The sequence below is a fragment of the Arachis stenosperma genome, chromosome 9, assembly GCF_014773155.1.
Source record: "Arachis stenosperma cultivar V10309 chromosome 9, arast.V10309.gnm1.PFL2, whole genome shotgun sequence".
Taxonomy (NCBI): Eukaryota; Viridiplantae; Streptophyta; class Magnoliopsida; order Fabales; family Fabaceae; genus Arachis; species Arachis stenosperma.
This window is the reverse complement of record NC_080385.1, coordinates 80835821-80854456: the sequence shown is the minus strand read 5'-3', so window position 1 is coordinate 80854456 and position 18636 is coordinate 80835821. Positions and strand designations below refer to the sequence as shown.

General features: G+C 44.0%; 1 protein-coding gene and 1 non-coding gene across 2 annotated transcripts; one reads left to right on the top strand and one right to left on the bottom strand.

Moving 5' to 3' along the window:
- The first annotated feature begins 4443 nt into the window (after positions 1-4443).
- On the top strand, positions 4444-5229 carry LOC130949647 (uncharacterized). The gene has a single exon (XM_057878309.1). The coding sequence runs from the start codon at positions 4444-4446 to the stop codon at positions 5227-5229; it is 786 nt and encodes a 261-aa protein (XP_057734292.1).
- A 5523-nt stretch (positions 5230-10752) lies between these two features.
- LOC130953143 (small nucleolar RNA R71) lies at positions 10753-10860 on the bottom strand. Its single transcript, XR_009075315.1, has one exon. It is a non-coding gene; the product is annotated as a small nucleolar RNA R71 (small nucleolar RNA).
- Positions 10861-18636: the final 7776 nt, after the last annotated feature.

The following is an 18636-nucleotide window of genomic DNA, read 5'->3' as shown; positions in this document are numbered from 1 at the left end:
ACGTCTGTAATCAATGCAGACTCTCCAAGCGTTCTGTACTCTGGTTGCTATGAGCTCTCCATGCTCATTCTTCACTGTGGTGACTCCAGACTTCTTGGGCACCACTTGTACTGGGCTAATCCATTCACTGTCTGAAATGGGATAAATGATACTTGCTTCCAATAGTCTGGTCACTTCCTTTTTGACAACTTCCAAAATAGTGGGATTCAGTCTTCTTTGGGGTTGGCGGACAGGTCTTGCTCCTTCCTCTAAAAATATTCTGTGCTCACATACTTGAGGGTTGATGCATACTATGTCTGCCAAACTCCACCCAATTGCTTTCTTGTGCTTTCTCAGCACATTAAGTAACTGCTCTTCCTGTTCAGGAGTGAGGTCCTGTGCAATGATAACTGGAAACTTCTGCTCATCTTCAAGAGAAGCATATTTGAGATGTGGAGGGAGAGGTTTCAACTCTATCTTCTTGTCATGGGCAGGCTCTGGATTGTCTGGAGCTTGTGAAAATGCTGAAGTATCCTTATTGTTAGTTAATAGAGTCCCCACACTTGGACTTTGTTCTGTGTACCTTTCTTTCAACTCTTCCTGGTGAATTTCAGCTACAGTTTCATCTATGATATCACATTGGAAGATAGAATGATCTTCTGGAGGGTTGTTTGTGACTCCATTCAAATTGAAGATTACTATTCGGCCATCTATTTCAAAAGAATATGTTCCTGAAAAAGCATCTAATTTGAATCTTGATGTCTTCAGGAATAGTCTGCCAAGTAGGATTGATGATGGCTTATCTGAATCATTATTGGGCATCTCCAAGATATAGAAATCAGTGGGAAATGTGAGCCCTTTAATGTTCACCAAAACATCTTCAGCAACTCCAGCTACTGTAATAATACTTTTATCTGCCAACACAAAACGAGCTGCCGACCTTTTTAAGGGAGGGAGCCTTAAAACATCATATACAGATAAAGGCATTATACTAACACACGCTCCCAAATCACACATGCAATCATAAATTACTACACCACCAATAGTACAACTAACTATACAAGGACCTGGGTCACTACATTTTTCAGGTAAATTTCCCATTAAAGCAGACATAGAACTTCCTAAAGGAATAGCCTCTAATTCATTAATTTTGTCTTTATGTATACATAAATCTTTTAGAAACTTTGCATATTTAGGTACCTGTTGAATGACATCAAAAAGGGGAACAGTTACCTCAACCTTTTTGAAGATTTCTACCATTTTGGGGTCAGGTTCCAACTGCTTCCTGGGCTTCCTTGCAAGTTGTGGAAATGGAATGGGAGTGGTGTTTTCTGCAGTGTCTGCGCCTTTTGGTGCTTCCTCTTGTGGTTGAGCTTCTTCTTTCTCAGCTATGTCCTGTATGTCCTCTTCCTCTTCAACATCTTCTAATTCTACTACCTCTTCAGCTGAGGCGTGTTTTGGTGGGCTTGGCTCCTCCTGATATCTCTCCTGCAGTATGGTTCCAGACCTTAGGGTGATGGCATTAATACCACCCTTTGGGTTGGGTAATGGTTGAGAGGGGAGTCCACCAGAGCTTGAGGACTGGTTGTTGGAGTTGTTCATTGATCCAATCTGTGAGACAAGAGTTTGTAAAGTAGAAGTCAAAACATTCATAGTTGCATTAATATTATTCTGCATAGCCTGTTGTCTCCGATCAATGGCTTGTAGTAATTCATCATTAGGAGATGAAGAAGGGCAAATGATCTGAGAAGTCTGCTGAGAGGCTTGAGGTTGTCTTAAATGAGGTGCTCTGTAGGACTGACTCTGATTGTGCTGCCTGAAATTGTTATTGTTATTCCACCTCTGATTTTCATTGTTATCTCTGCCTCCTCTGTTAGAATTGTCTCTCCAGCCTTGGTTAGAGTTATCCTACCATCCTTGGTTATAGTTGCCACCTTGATTGTACCCTTGATTGGGGTGGTCATGAAAGTTGTGAGTGGCTGCTACAGTGTTGTCTTCTGGTTAGAGCTGCGGACACTCATCGGTATAGTGACTGTAATCTGCACAGATTACGCACACTCTTTGTGGAACTAACTGCTGGCTGTGCTGTGGTGGAGAAGGCTGAACTTGCTGAGGTTGTTGTTGATTCAGTTGCATCAGCTTCAGCAAGTTAGTCATTTCACATAGACTCTTGGCTATAGCAGTAGTCTCTGTATTAGTGGATACCTCCACAACAGCTCTTGACTGACTTTGTCTCTGCCTATGATTCCTAGTAGAGTCAGCTAAGTCTCTGATCAATTGCCATGCTTCGTCCGTAGTCTTGTACTTTTTCATGGAACCATTGCAAACACCTTCCAGTGTGGTCCTATCTTGAGATTTCAAACCCTGTGTAAAGTAACCGAGCAAAACTATCTTGTCAATCATATGATGGGGACATGCGTTTCGAAGAGTATTGAAGCGTTCCAAGTATTCATAGAGGGTCTCAGATTCATCTTGAACGATCATAGACATGTCCTTCCTCAGCTTAACGGCAACTTCAGCTGGAAAGAATTTATCCAGAAACTCTCTCCTAAGTGCATCCCAGTTGGAAATAATTGCTCTGGGTTGAGTGTAGTACCACTCTCTTGCCTTTCCCTCCAAAGAAAATGGGAAGGCTTTCAATAGAATAGAGATTTCACCATCGCCATCACGCTTAACAGTAGAATAAGCGGTCTGGAAATCCCTAAGATGCTTGATAGGCTCTTGAGCAGGTAAGCCATGAAATTTGGGCATCAGGTTGAGTAGTGAAGACTTTATTTCAAAATCTACAGCTATTGCTGGGTGGTGGGCCTGGAATGGTTGGAGCGTAAAATCAGGGGCTCCTTCCTCCTGGATAGTGACTCTTCTGGGCGCTGCCATGTCACCTGCACGTAAATGAACTGGATCAGTAGAAAAGGGGTTTGTTTCTTCCTTATATGTGAAAGAGTTCTTTCAATCTCAGGGTCAAATGCGGGCAAGCTTGGATCAGGAAGTGAACGCGTCATTTAACGAAAGAAACGTACAGTTCATAGTGATAGAATGAAAAGAAAAAAAATTGCAATAAAAATACTTTTACGGATCCGGTCCACGGATCCCAGACCCGTGACCAAACCAGAACCCGGCTCCTCGGGTCAACCCGTTTCATCTCCCTAGAAGGCCCTGAACCGGCCCTCTAGAGCTCCTAACTAACTTTCGAATTCAAACGTCCCTCTTATCTTAGCCAGATAAGATAAAGATAAGATAACCACCATCACATATAAATAGAGGACCCAAGTCCCTCCAAGTATTCATTCATTCCTCATACCTTACACCTCTCAGATCTATTCTGACTTGAGCGTCGGAGTGTCTTTGCAGGTACCTCCCCTCCGCTCCATCTGGAAAATCCAACATTCGATTAGACCTGCGGGTTCCCGATCCTCCTCCTAGATCGTATCAGAAGCATTCTTTACATTGGCGCCATCTGTGGGGACCTGTGACAGTCGAAACAGATGGAGGGTATCTTGGACGAAAATCCATCAAGCCAAGACAACTCCAGACCACGTCATCCGACCCCAGAGCAACAGGAGGTTATGAACCAAGCCCGGATGGCCAGCACCATCCACCGCACAAACGAGCACATAATCGCAGATCCACAACACCCCGAGAAAGCAAGGGACAAAGCGACACAGATCATTCAGGATCTCTGCCTCCGAGTCCAGGAACTTGAAGGTAAACTGACCGACAAAGGAAAATACGCCAACGAACACGGAAGCTAGGCAACGTCTAGGCCACGATCCTAACGCGGAAGGTCGCCAACCCGACAACATGATAGAAGAGATGATCGTAGCACCTCGCGCAACCACCGACACGAGAAATCGCCAGAACGGCGACACAGCAAAAAACACCACCGCAGCGCATCCCACGATCTGAACCGTCAGCACGATTCGGACGAAGACCCGAGACGACGGCACACCAAGCGCACAAGAAACGACCACATCATAATGGGAGCCACGCCCTTCACAGAGAGAATCTTAAGAGCGAAACTCCCTAGAGGCTTCGACAAACCCACCGACATGAAGTACGACGGAACTAAAGACCCTCAAGAGCACCTAACGGCTTTCGAGGACAGAATGAACTTGGAAGGAGCATCCGACGCGGTCCGATGCAGAGCCTTCCCAGTAACCCTTGCCGGACCAGCGATCAAATGGTTCAACGCCCTCCCGAACGGATCCATAACCAGCTTCCACGACATCACAAGAAAATTCATGGCCCAATTCACAACCCGAATCACCAAGGCCAAACACCCCATCAGCTTGTTAGGGGTCACACAGAAACAAGAAGAATCCACAAGAAAATACCTCGACCGCTTCAACGACGAATGCCTGACGGTCGACGGACTCACGGACTCCATTGCCAGCCTCTGCCTAACTAACGGGCTCATGAATGAAGACTTTTCGCAAACATCTCACCACTAAACCAGTATGGACCATGCACAAAATCCAGAACGTCGCCAAAGATTACATCAACGACGAGGAAGTCAGCCAGGTCGTCGCTGCCAACAAACGGCAGCACGTCGCTACCCAACACGGCAACCCGACTCCCCGTCATAACCCGCCACCCAAAGAGAACCAACGAGACCACCTTAAAACAACCCACCGACCACCAAGAATAGGAAAATTCTCCAATTACACCCCCCTAACAGCACCAATTACTGAGATATACCACCATATAGCAGATCGAGGTGTCATCCCCAAAGCCCGACCACTCAAGGAAAGGACAGGAGGAAACAAAGCCCTCTACTGCGATTACCACCGAGGATACGGCCACAAAACACAAGATTGTTTCGACCTTAAAGATGCTCTCGAGCAGGCCATACGAGACGGCAAACTCCCAGAGTTCGTCAAATTCATCAGAGAACCAAGGCGCGCCGACAGAGACAAGTCACCAGAAAGAGAAGGACGCAACCCGAGAACACAAAAGCCGCCCCCCAGGGAAAACCCCGAAGAGGATTCGACCATCATAGTGAACATCATCACGGGCAAGGACGTATCGAATAAATCAAAGTTAACAATGAAAAAAGACCTCAAAATAATGGCCGTCAGGCACTACGACCCAGTCACCATAGCCGACAGCACGATAACTTTTTTACCGGAAGACTGCCAACACGGCACCTCGACCGAAGATGCCCCCTTCGTCATATCAGCCCGAATCGGAACAGGGCTAGTAAGAAGAATACTGGTGGACACTGGCGCCGACTCTAACATCCTCTTCTGAGGAGCTTTCGACAAACTCGGGCTCCGCAACGACAACCTCCAGACACACCGCCACGGCGTCACGGGCCTCGAAGACAACTTCCTCAAACCAGACGGCTCGGTTACCCTTCCCATCACCATAGGAACAAGCAATCAGAGAAAGACGATCTTATCCGAATTCGTAGTCCTGAAAGACTCCACAGCCTATAACGTCATTCTCGGGAGAAAAACGATCAACGACTTCTCTGCAGTCATCTTCACCAAATACCTCCTCATGAAGTTCAGGGCCGATGACGGCACCATCGGAACCATTCACGGAGACCGGGAAGTCGCAGCCGAATGCGACAACAATAGCTTAGCCCTAAGGAAAAAATCCCGGGACGCAGCCGGAATATTCCTTGCCGACCTAGACGCACGACTAGACGGCCAACCTAGACCGGAGCCAGAAGGAGACATGGAAAAGCTACAGATAGGGCCAACCAAAGAAGAATACACTTTCATCAACAGAAACCTCCCGTACGACCTCAAAGAAGAACTCTCCCAACTTTTGAAACAAAACAGAGACCTGTTCACATTTACACCAGCCGATATGCCGGGAATAAGCCCCGACCTTATGTCTCACCATCTTGCAGTAGACCCCCTAGCCAAACCAGTGGCACAAAGAAGACGGAAAATGTCACCAGACCGAGCCGCCGAGGTCCGAAAACAGGTGAAAGCCCTACTCGAAGCCAACTTCATCCGAGAACTCCCTTATACGACCTGGCTAGCCAACGTCGTACTGGTAAGAAAATCTAACGGAAAATGGCGAATGTGCGTCGACTACACGGATCTCAACAAAGCATGCCCAAAGGACGCCTTCCCCCTACCGAACATCGACGGGCTAGTGGATGCGGCATCCGGCCACCGATACCTCAGCTTCATGGACGCATATTCCGGCTACAACCAGATCCCGATGCACCGACCAGACGAAGAAAAAACATCATTCATCACCCCGGACGGAACCTACTGCTATAGAGTAATGCCCTTCGGCTTAAAAAACGCCGGAGCCACCTACCAGCGACTTGTTAACAAGATATTTCGCAACCTATCCGGAAACAAAATAGAAGTCTACATTGATGATATGCTCGCCAAGACGGAATCCGGTGAGCAACTAACCGACGACCTCAAGGAAATAATGAACACCCTGCGAAAACACCAAATGCGACTCAACCCAACAAAATGTGCCTTCGGAATGGAAGCAGGAAAATTCCTCGGCTTCATGATCACGCAACGCGGAGTTGAGGCAAACCCAGAAAAATGCCGTGCCGTCCTTGAGATGACAAGTCCCAAAAACCTCAAAGAAATCCAAAAACTCACCGGCCGACTAACCGCGCTATCCCGGTTCCTCGGGGCATCGGCCCAAAAGGCAATCCCTTTTTTCAAACTTATGAAAAAAGGAACCCCCTTCAAATGGGAGATAGAATGCGAAGAAGCTTTCCAACACTTCAAAAGGGTTTTGGCGGAACCTCCAATCCTCGCAAAACCCCAAACAGGGGAAACACTATACCTGTACCTCTCCATAACAGAAGAAGCAATCGCAGCAGCACTCGTCCGGGAAAACGAGAAAAAGGAACAAAAACCCATATACTTCATAAGCAGGGTCCTACAGGACACAGAAGCCCGCTATTCACGCTTAGAAAAGCTGGCTTTCGCACTCCTCTCGGCATCCCGACGGTTACGACAATACTTCCAAGCCCACCCTATAACGGTCCGAACCGACCAAGCGGTCAAACAAGTATTACAAAAACCCGACGTAGCAGGAAGAATGCTAGCATGGTCCGTCGAGTTATCTGATGAGCGGATAATTTATACGCTTTTTGGCATTGTTTTTAATATGTTTTTAGTAGTTTTAGTTGAGTTCTTAGTATATTTTTATTAGTTTTTAGTTAAAATTCACTTTTCTGGACTTTACTATGAGTTTGTGTGTTTTTCTGTGATTTCAGGTATTTTCTGGCTGAAATTGAGGGACCTGAGCAAAAATCTGATTCAGAGACTGAAAAGGACTGCAGATGCTGTTGGATTCTGACCTCCCTGCACTCGAAGTGGATTTTCTGGAGCTACAGAAGCCCAATTGGCGCGCTCTCAACGGCGTTGGAAAGTAGACATCCTGGGCTTTCCAGCAATATATGATAGTCCATACTTTGCCCAAGATTTGATGGCCCAAACCGGCGTTCAAAGTCACCTCAAGAAATCCCAGCGTTAAACGCCGGAACTGGCACCTAAATGGGAGTTAAACGCCCAAACTGGCACCAAAATGGGAGTTAAACGCCAAGAAGAGTCTCTACACGAAAATTACTTCATTGCTCAGCCCAAGCACACACCAAGTGGGCCCGGAAGTGGATTTTTATGTCATTTACTCATCTCTGTACACCCTAGGCTACTAGTTTTCTATATATAGGACCTTCTACTATTGTATTTTCATCTTTGGATCTTTGGGACCTTTTTCTTTAGATCTTTTGATCACTTTGGGAGGCTGGCCATTCGGCCATGCCTAGACCTTGTTCTTATGTATTTTCAACGGTGGAGTTTCTACACACCATAGATTAAGGTGTGGAGCTCTGCTGTACCTCGAGTATTAATGCAATTACTATTGTTCTTCCATTCAATTCCGCTTGTTCTTTATCCAAGATATCACTTGTTCTTCAACATGATGAAGGTGATGATTGACGCCCATCACCATTCTCACTCATGAACAAGGTGACTGACAACCATTCTTGTTCTACAAGCATCTGAGGCTTAGTGAATATCTCTTGGATTCCTGATTGCACGATGCATGGTTGATCGCCTGACAACCGAGTGCTCGCCTGACAAACGAGCCAACCATTCCATGAGATCAGAGTTTTCGTGGTATAGGCAAGAACTGATGGCAGCATTCAAGAGAATCCGGAAGGTCTAACCTTGTCTGTGGTATTCTGAGTAGGATTCAATGATTGAATGACTGTGACGTGCTTCAAACCTGTAACCTACTGGGCGTTAGTGACAGACGCAAAAGAGTGATTCTATTCCGGTAGGGGAGGGAACCAAACCGGTGATTGGCAGTACTGTGACACAGTGCGTGCATTAGCTTTCACTGCGCGGATGGGAGGTAGCTGCTGACAACAGTGAAACCCTACACGAGCTTGCCATGGAAAGGAGTAAGAAGGATTGGATGAAGGCAGTAGGAAAGCAGAGAGACAGAAGGGAAGGCATCTTCATACGCTTGTCTGAAGCTCTTACACCAATGATATACATAAGTATCACTATCTTTATCTTTATATTATTTTCGTTCATCATCATATCCATTTGAGTCTGCCTGACTAAGATTTACAAGATGACCATAGCTTGCTTCATACCACCAATCTCCGTGGGATCGACCCTTACTCGCGTAAGGTTTATTACTTGGACGACCCAGTGCACTTGCTGGTTAGTTGTGCGAAGTTGTAGTGATCACAATTTCGCGCACCAAGTTTTTGGCGCCGTTGCCGGGGATTGTTCTTGTGTATGGACAACTGACGGTTCATCATGTTGCTTAGATTAGGTATTTTTCTTCAGAGTTCTTAAGAATGAATTCTAGTGTTTCAAGGTAATGTTCTTATCATCACCAAGGCTGATTGATTCTCATCAATTTTGCTCTTGAATGCAGTGTCCTGCTGAAGCTTGGCCGGCCATGTCTAATTCCTTTAGACTAAAGCTTTAGACTAACATTGCATGATTCCTGGAATTCTCATTAAGAATTTTGATACCTTTATTTTCCTTTTTACTTAGTTTTCGAAAAAAATCACAAAAAAAATTACAAAATCATAAAAACCAAAAATATTTCTTGCTTAAGTTTAGTGTCTCATCTTAAGTTTGGTGTCAATAGCATGCATTCATTCATATATCTTAAGGATCTTCAAGTACTTCTTGATGATTTCTTACTCTGATCTTTGAATTCTTTTGGCTTGAGTGTTTATGTGTCTCATATAGTGTCAGTAGTATACAAACTGCTAAGTTTGGTGTCTTGCATGCATTGTTATTTGATTCTTGTTGCATTTTGATTATTAAAAATCCAAAAAATTTTTAATTTGTGTCTTTTCAAGTCAATAATATAAAGAATTGAAGATTCAGAACATACTGCAGAGGAATTACACAGAAGAAGCTGAGCAGTCAAAAATGCCCAGTGAAGAAGGCAGACTGGCGTTTAAACGCCAGCCAGGGTACCTGGTTGGGCGTTTAACGCCCAAAAAGGGTGCATTTTGGGCGTTAAACGCCAGAATGGATACCATTCTGGGCGTTTAACGCCAGGATGGCAAAGGGGGAAGATTTTGTTCTCAAAATCAATTTTTTTCAAGTTTTCAAAGTTTTTCAAAATCAAATCTTTTTCAAACCATATCTTTTCAATCAAATATTTTCAAAATCAATTTCTTTCCTTTTTCAAAGATACTTACTAACAATTAATGATTTGATTGAACATTTTTTGCCTTTTCTGTTGAGGAAGGTTTTATGTTTGAATCATATCTTTTCTTGTTAGGCAAGTCATTAATTTTTAAAATTAAATCTTTTTAAAATCATTTTCAAATCATATCTTTTAAAATTGTTTTCAAATCATATCTTTTCAATCATATCTTTTTAAAACCATAATTTTTCAATCACATCTTTTTTAAAATGAGTTTTCAATCAAATCTTTTTAATTTCTAATTTCAAAATCTTTTTCAAAAATCACTTGATTTCTTTTCCACTCTTATTTTCGAAAATCAATTAAGTGTTTTTCAAAATGTTTTCAAAATATTTTAAATTAATTTTCGAAAAATTACTTCCCTCCTTTCCACATCCTTCTATTTATGGAGTACCACTCCTTCTCAATGCACAATTCGAACCTTATCTAAGTAAAGTTCGAATTCTTCTTCTCCTTCTTCTTTCTATTTTTCTTTTCCTCTGACACCTCAAGGAATCTCTATACTGTGACATAGAGGATTCCACATTTTCTTGTTCTCTTCTCTTTCATATGAGCAGGAACAAAGACAAAGGCATTCTTGTTGAAGCTGACCCTGAACCTGAAAGGACCTTGAAGCAAAAACTAAGAGAAGCCAAGGCACAACTCTCTGTAAAGGACCTAACAGAAATCTTCAAAGAAGAAGAAGACATGGCAGCCGAAAACAACAACAATGCCAACAATGCAAGGAAGGTGCTGGGTGACTTTACTACACCTACTCCCGACTTCTATGGGAGAAGCATCTCTATCCCTGCCATTGGAGCAAACAACTTTGAGCTTAAGCCTCAATTAGTTTCTCTAATGCAACAGAATTGCAAGTTCCATGGACTTCCATTGGAAGATCCTTATCAGTTCTTAGCTGAATTCTTGCAAATCTGTGACACAGTCAAGACTAATGGGGTTGACCATGAGGTCTACAGACTGATGCTATTCCCTTTTGCTGTAAGAGACAGAGCTAGGACTTGGTTGGACTCACAACTTAAAGAAAGTCTAGACTCATGGGAAAAGCTAGTCAACGCCTTCTTGGCAAAGTTCTTTCCACCTCAAAAATTGAGTAAGCTTAGAGTGGAAGTCCAAACCTTCAGACAGAAGGATGGAGAATCCCTCTATGAAGCTTGGGAAAGATACAAACAATTAATCAGAAGATGTCCCTCAGACATGCTTTCTGAATGGAGCATCATAGGTATTTTCTATGATGGTCTCTCTGAACTATCCAAGATGTCTTTGGATAGCTCTGCTGGAGGATCTCTTCATCTGAAGAAGACGCCTACAGAGGCTCAGGAACTAATTGAAATGGTTGCAAATAACCAATTCATGTACACTTCTGAAAGGAATCCTGTGAACAATGGGACTAGTCAGAAGAAAGGAGTTCTTGAGATTGACACTCTGAATGCCATACTGGCTCAGAACAAAATATTGACTCAACAAGTCAATTTGATTTCTCAAAGTCTGTCTGGAATGCAAAATGCACCTGGCAGTACTAAGGAAGCTTCATCTGAGGAAGAAGCTTATGATCCTGAGAATCCTTCAATGGAAGAGGTGAATTACCTAGGAGAACCCTATGGTAACACCTATAATTCTTCATGGAGAAATCACCCAAATCTCTCATGGAAGAATCAAGAGAGACCTCAACAAGGTTTCAATAATAATGGTGGAAGAAACAGGTTTAGCAATAGCAAGCCTTTTCCATCATCTTCTCAGCAACAGATAGAGAGTTCTAAGCAGAATACCTCTGACTTAGCAACCATGGTCTCTGATCTAATCAAAACCACTCAAAGTTTCATGAATGAAACAAGGTCCTCCATCAGAAATTTGGAAGGACAAGTGGGACAGCTGAGTAAGAAAGTTACTGAACTCCCTCCTAGTACTCTCCTAAGCAATACAGAAGAAAATCCAAAAAGAGAGTGCAAAGCCATAAACATGGCCGAATTTGGAGAGGAAAGAGAGGAAGTGGACGCCACTGAGGAAGACCTCAATGGGCGTGCACCAACCTCTGAGTTCCCCAATGAGGAACCATGGGAATCTGAGGCTCAAAATGAGACCATAGAGATTCCATTGGATTTACTTCTGCCTTTCATGAGCTCTGATGAGTATTCCTCCTCTGAAGAGGATGAATATGTCACTGAAGAGCAAGTTGCTAAATACCTTGGAGCAATCATGAAGCTAAATGACAAGTTATTTGGAAATGAGACTTGGGAGGATGAACCTCCTTTGCTCACCAAAGAACTGGATGACTTGTCTAGGCAGAAATTACCTCAAAAGAGACAAGATCCTGGGAAGTTTTCCATACCTTGTACCATAGGCACCATGACCTTCAAGAAGGCTCTGTGTGACTTAGGGTCAAGTGTAAACCTCATGCCTCTCTCAGTAATGGAGAAGCTAAGGATCTTTGAGGTACAAGCTGCAAAAATCTCACTAGAGATGGCAGACAACTCAAGAAAACAAGCTTATGGACTTGTAGAGAATGTTTTGGTTAAGATTGAAGACCATTACATCCCTACTGATTTCATAGTCCTAGCGACTGGGAAATGCATGGATGAAACCATCATCCTTGGCAGACCTTTCCTAGCCACAACAAAGGCTGTGATTGATGTTGATAGAGGTGAACTGATCATTCAAGTGAATGGAGAATCCTTGGTGTTTAAGGCTCAAGGATATCCCTCTGTCACCATAGAGATGAAGCATGAAGAGCTTCTCTCAAATCAGAGTCAAACAGAGCCCCCACAGTCAAACTCTAAGTTTGGTGTTGGGAGGCCAAAGCCAAACTCTAAGTTTGGTGTTGAACCCCCACATCCAAACTCTAAGTTTGGTGTTGGGAGGTTCCAACATTGCTCTAAGTATCTGTGAGGCTCCATGAGAGCCCTCTGTCAAGCTACTGACATTAAAGAAGCGCTTGTTGGGAGGCAACCCAATGATTATATTCTATATATTTTCTTTTGTTATTTTATGTTTTTTGTAGGTTGATGATCATAAGAAGTCACAAAATCCATTGAAAAAGCAAAAACAGAATGAAAAACAGGAAGAAAAACAGCACACCCTGGAGGAAGATGCTGCTGGCGTTCAAACGCCAGTAAGCCTAGCAGTTGGGCGTTTAACGCCCAGTTTGGCACCATTCTGGGCGTTTAACGCCAGAGAGGGGCACCAGACTGGCGTTAAACGCCAGAAAAGGGCAAGAACCTGGCGTTAAACGCCAGGAATGGGCATCAGCCCGGCGTTTAACGCCAGAAATGGGTCAAAACGTGATTTTTGATGCCATTTGGTGCAGGGATGACTTTTCCTTGACACCACAGGATCTGTGGACCCCACAGGATCCCCACCTACCCCCACCTCTCTCTCTCTTCTTCTTCACCCATTCACCAATCACCTCAACATCTCTTTCTCTTCACCACTCACATCCATCCTTCATTTAACACCACTTCTTCCCCTTGTGGCCGAACCACAAAGCCATCTACCTCTCCTCCATTTCTTCTTCTTCTACTCTCTTCTTTCTTCTTTTGCTCGAGGACGAGCAAACCTTTTAAGTTTGGTGTGGTAAAAGCATTGCTTTTTGTTTTTCCATAACCATTTATGGCATCCAAAGCCGGTTCAACTGAGAAGGCATGACCTCAAGCCCATCACTAAGAAGAAGATGGAGCAAACAAGAGACCCCTCTCATCATGAGATCCCTGAGATACCTCAAGGGATGCACTTTCCTCCACAAGACTATTGGGAGCAACTGAACACCTCTCTAGGAGAATTAAGTTCCAACATGGGACAACTAAGGGTGAAGCACATGCCATCCTCCTCCATGAAATTAGAAAAGATCAAAGAATCATGAGAGAGGAGCAACAAAGACAAGGAAGAGACACTGAGGAGCTCAAGCACTCCATAAGACCTTCAAGAGGAAGAACAAGCCGCCATCATTAAGGTGGACCCGTTCTTTAATCTCCTTGTTCTTTATTTTCTTGTTTTTCGAAAATTATGCTTTATGTTTATCCATGTTTGTGTCTTATGATCATTAGTGTCTTAGTGTCTATGCCTTAAAGTTATGAATGTCCTATGAAATCCATCACCTTTCTTAAATGAAAACTGTTTTTATTACAAAAGAACAAGAAGTACAGGATTTCAAATTCATCTTTAAAACTAGCTTAATTAGTTTGATGTGGTGACAATACTTTTTGTTTTCTGAATGTATGCTTGAACAGTGCATATGTCTTTTGAATTTGTGGTTCATGAATGTTAAAATTGTTGGCTCTTGAAAGAATGATGAAAAAGGAGACATGTTACTGAGGATCTGAAAAATCATAAAAATGATTCTTGAAGCAAGAAAAAGCAGTGAACACAAAAAAAAAAAAGAAGAAAACGAAAAAAAGGGGGAGAAAAAGAAAAAGAAAGAAAAAGAAAGAAATAAAGTTGTGATCCAAGGCAAAAAGAGTGTGCTTAAGAACCCTGGACACCTCTAATTGGGGACTTTAGCAAAGCTGAGTCACAATCTGAAAAGGTTCACCCAATTATGTGTCTGTGGCATGTATGTATCCGGTGGTAATACTGGAAGACAGAGTGCTTTGGGCCACGGCCAAGACTCAATAAGTAGCTGTGTTCAAGAATCATCATACTTAACTAGGAGAATCAATAACACTATCTGGATTCTGAGTTCCTAAAGAAGCCAATCATTATGAATTTCAAAGGATAGAGTGAGATGCCAAAACTGTTCGGAGGCAAAAAGCTACTAGTCCCGCTCATCTAATTTGGAGCTAAGTTTCATTGATAATTTGGAGTCTATAGTATATTCTCTTCTTTTTATCTTATTTGATTTTCAGTTGCTTGAGGACAAGCAACAATTTAAGTTTGGTGTTGTGATGAGCGGATAATTTATACGCTTTTTGGCATTGTTTTTAATATGTTTTTAGTAGTTTTAGTTGAGTTCTTAGTATATTTTTATTAGTTTTTAGTTAAAATTCACTTTTCTGGACTTTACTATGAGTTTGTGTGTTTTTCTGTGATTTCAGGTATTTTCTGGCTGAAATTGAGGGACCTGAGCAAAAATCTGATTCAGAGACTGAAAAGGACTGCAGATGCTGTTGGATTCTGACCTCCCTGCACTCGATGTGGATTTTCTGGCGCTACAGAAGCCCAATTGGCGCGCTCTCAACGGCGTTGGAAAGTAGACATCCTGGGCTTTCCAGCAATATATGATAGTCCATACTTTGCCCAAGATTTGATGGCCCAAACCGGCGTTCAAAGTCATCTCAAGAAATCCCAGCGTTAAACGCCGGAACTGGCACCTAAATGGGAGTTAAACGCCCAAACTGGCACCAAAATGGGAGTTAAACTCCAAGAAGAGTCTCTACACGAAAATTACTTCATTGCTCAGCCCAAGCACACACCAAGTGGGCCCGGAAGTGGATTTTTATGTCATTTACTCATCTCTGTACACCCTAGGCTACTAGTTTTCTACATATAGGACCTTTTACTATTGTATTTTCATCTTTGGATCTTTGGGACCTTTTTCTTTAGATCTTTTGATCACTTTGGGAGGCTGGCCATTCGGCCATGCCTAGACCTTGTTCTTATGTATTTTCAACGGTGGAGTTTCTACACACCATAGATTAAGGTGTGGAGCTCTGCTGTACCTCGAGTATTAATGCAATTACTATTGTTCTTCCATTCAATTCCGCTTGTTCTTTATCCAAGATATCACTTGTTCTTCAACATGATGAAGGTGATGATTGACGCCCATCACCATTCTCACTCATGAACAAGGTGACTGACAACCATTCTTGTTCTACAAGCATCTGAGGCTTAGTGAATATCTCTTGGATTCCTGATTGCACGATGCATGGTTGATCGCCTGACAACCGAGTGCTCGCCTGACAAACGAGCCAACCATTCCGTGAGATCAGAGTCTTCGTGGTATAGGCAAGAACTGATGGCAGCATTCAAGAGAATCCGGAAGGTCTAACCTTGTCTGTGGTATTCTGAGTAGGATTCAATGATTGAATGACTGTGACGTGCTTCAAACCTGTAACCTACTGGGCGTTAGTGACAGACGCAAAAGAGTGATTCTATTCCGGTAGGGGAGGGAACCAAACCGGTGATTGGCAGTACTGTGACACAGTGCGTGCATTAGCTTTCACTGCGCGGATGGGAGGTAGCTGCTGACAACAGTGAAACCCTACACGAGCTTGCCATGGAAAGGAGTAAGAAGGATTGGATGAAGGCAGTAGGAAAGCAGAGAGACAGAAGGGAAGGCATCTTCATACGCTTGTCTGAAGCTCTTACACCAATGATATACATAAGTATCACTATCTTTATCTTTATATTATTTTCGTTCATCATCATATCCATTTGAGTCTGCCTGACTAAGATTTACAAGATGACCATAGCTTGCTTCATACCACCAATCTCCGTGGGATCGACCCTTACTCGCGTAAGGTTTATTACTTGGACGACCCAGTGCACTTGCTGGTTAGTTGTGCGAAGTTGTAGTGATCACAATTTCGCGCACCATTATCCCAATTCCAGATCAGGTTCGAACCCCGAAACGCCATCAAAGCGCAGGCCTTGACCGACTTCATCGCTGAAATGACTCCGATCAAACTCACCCCCGAACCATGGAAACTGCACGTCGACGGCTCATCAAAACTCCACTCACGGAGGCGCCGGAATTATACTCGAAAACCAAAACGGGATCATAATTGAACAATCAATAAGATACGACTTTCCAGTATCAAATAACCAAGCAGAATACGAGGCCCTCTTAGCAGGCCTAAACCTAGCCCGGGAAGTCGACGCCAAGGTACTCGAAGTAAATACCGATTCCCAGGTAGTGTGCTCCCAAATCAACGGGAGCTACCAAACCCGGGACCCTCTACTCCAACAATATCTCAATAAAGTGTGTGAATTAAAAGGAGAATTCGAAAACGTCACCATACAACACGTCCCCAGGGAACGAAACGCCAGGGCGGACCTGCTCTCCAAGCTAGCCAGTACGAAGTCGGGACACGGCAACAGATCACTAATCCAGGAGGTTGTTAAGTCGCCTTCCGTATCGACAATAATTAGCGCTCATCTAACATCCTCAAACCGGGAGTCTTGGACATACCCTATCTTACAATACCTCCTCGACGGAACCCTACCACCAGACCCAAAAGAGGAAAGGTGAATAAAAAGAGAAGCCGCCAACTACACCATCATAGCAGGACAACTATACAGACGCGGATTCTCGCAGCCCCTACTCAAATGTGTCGAACACCGGGAACACGGAATACATACTCCGCGAGATCCACGAAGGCTGCTGCGGTCACCACATCGGAGGAAAAACGCTAGCTCAAAAAATCATCAGGGCCGGCTATTTCTGGCCCACGATCATTCGAGATTCCATACAACTAACAAAAAGCTGCGACAAATGCCAAAGGCATGCCAATATCCCCCAAGCCGCCCCACACCAACTCAGCATTATATCGGCAGAACGGCCATTCGGCAGTTGGGGAATCGACCTCGTCGGGCCCTTCCCCACAGCACCCGGCCAACTCAGATATCTCGTCGTCGCCATAGACTACTACACCAAATGGATTGAAGCCGAGCCCCTGGCCTCCATAACAGCGACCCAATGTCAAAAATTCGTCTGGCGGCAGATCATTACCCGATTCGGAATCCCCGAAGTCATCATCTCAGACAACGGAACCCAGTTCACCGACAAAAAATTCAGAGAACTCCTAGAAGGATTGCACATATCCCATCGCTTCAGCTCGGTAGAACATCCCCAAACAAACGGACAGGTGGAATCCGCCAACAAAATAATCGTTAAAGGACTCAAGAAACGACTCGACGAAGCCAAGGGACTATGGGCAGATGAGTTGGGATCAGTCCTATGGTCGTACCGAACAACACCCCAAACGAGCACGGGAGAAACGCCCTTCCGATTAACATACGGCGTAGAAGCAGTCATCCCAGTGGAAATCGGGGACCCCAGCCCCAGGAAAACGGTGGGAGGTAACGACGAAGAAGCAGAACGAGACCTCGTGGACAAAGAAAGAAGCATAGCTCACGTCAAAGAGTTAGCACTCAAACAAAGAATCAGCCTAAGGTACAATCACGGCGTTATCCGACGAGAATTTGCGGACAACAACCTCGTCCTGCGACGAAACGATATCGGTCCCCCGACCCCAGGAGAAGGAAAGCTCGCCCCCAACTGGGAAGGACCATACAGAATCAAGGCCGTAATTGGAAAAGGAGCATATAAACTCGAACGACTAGACGGCAGCGAAATACCAAGAACTTGGAACGCAGCCAACTTACGAAGATACTACACTTAAATAAATCACCATTTATTTTTCTTTTAATCACCCTTTATTTTTCTTTTATTTTTCTCATTTTGTCTTTTAGAACCTCGGGTACTCTTTCCCTCACGAAGGGTTTTAACGAGGCCCAACCATTCAAATAAAATTTTTACAAGTTATTTCCACTTCATCTCCATTACAAGTCATTACCGTTTCTCAAACACGGAACGAAGACACGGCCATCGCTGGAGGACTGATCACCCCCCAGGCCGAACACACGGATATCCAAAAAACCGACCAAACGAACGGTTACGATAAAACAAACGCTCAAAAATGCAAAAAGGCCCGAACGGCCAAATAAACGCCACAAACGGATCATACAAAGACCCAAAAACGGCCGAAAATACCATTCAAAACAAAGTTACGGCCCTTGAGCCACTAGAAAATTCAAACAAAGTTCAAAACTAAATTACAAAAACTACTCAATATCAACAATCCGACCATCACGGACGGTCTTAAACGCTCCCATCACGGACACGTCCACGCCAGGGGCCAACACCAGAACCTGCGCCTTCATCGTCTATTCGGTAGCAGCGACGGCATCCCTTGCATCAGCCAACAGAGCCGCCTTCTCCTTCTTTAGAGCTTCGACCTCAGCCTTCAGAGTTTCCGACTCGGC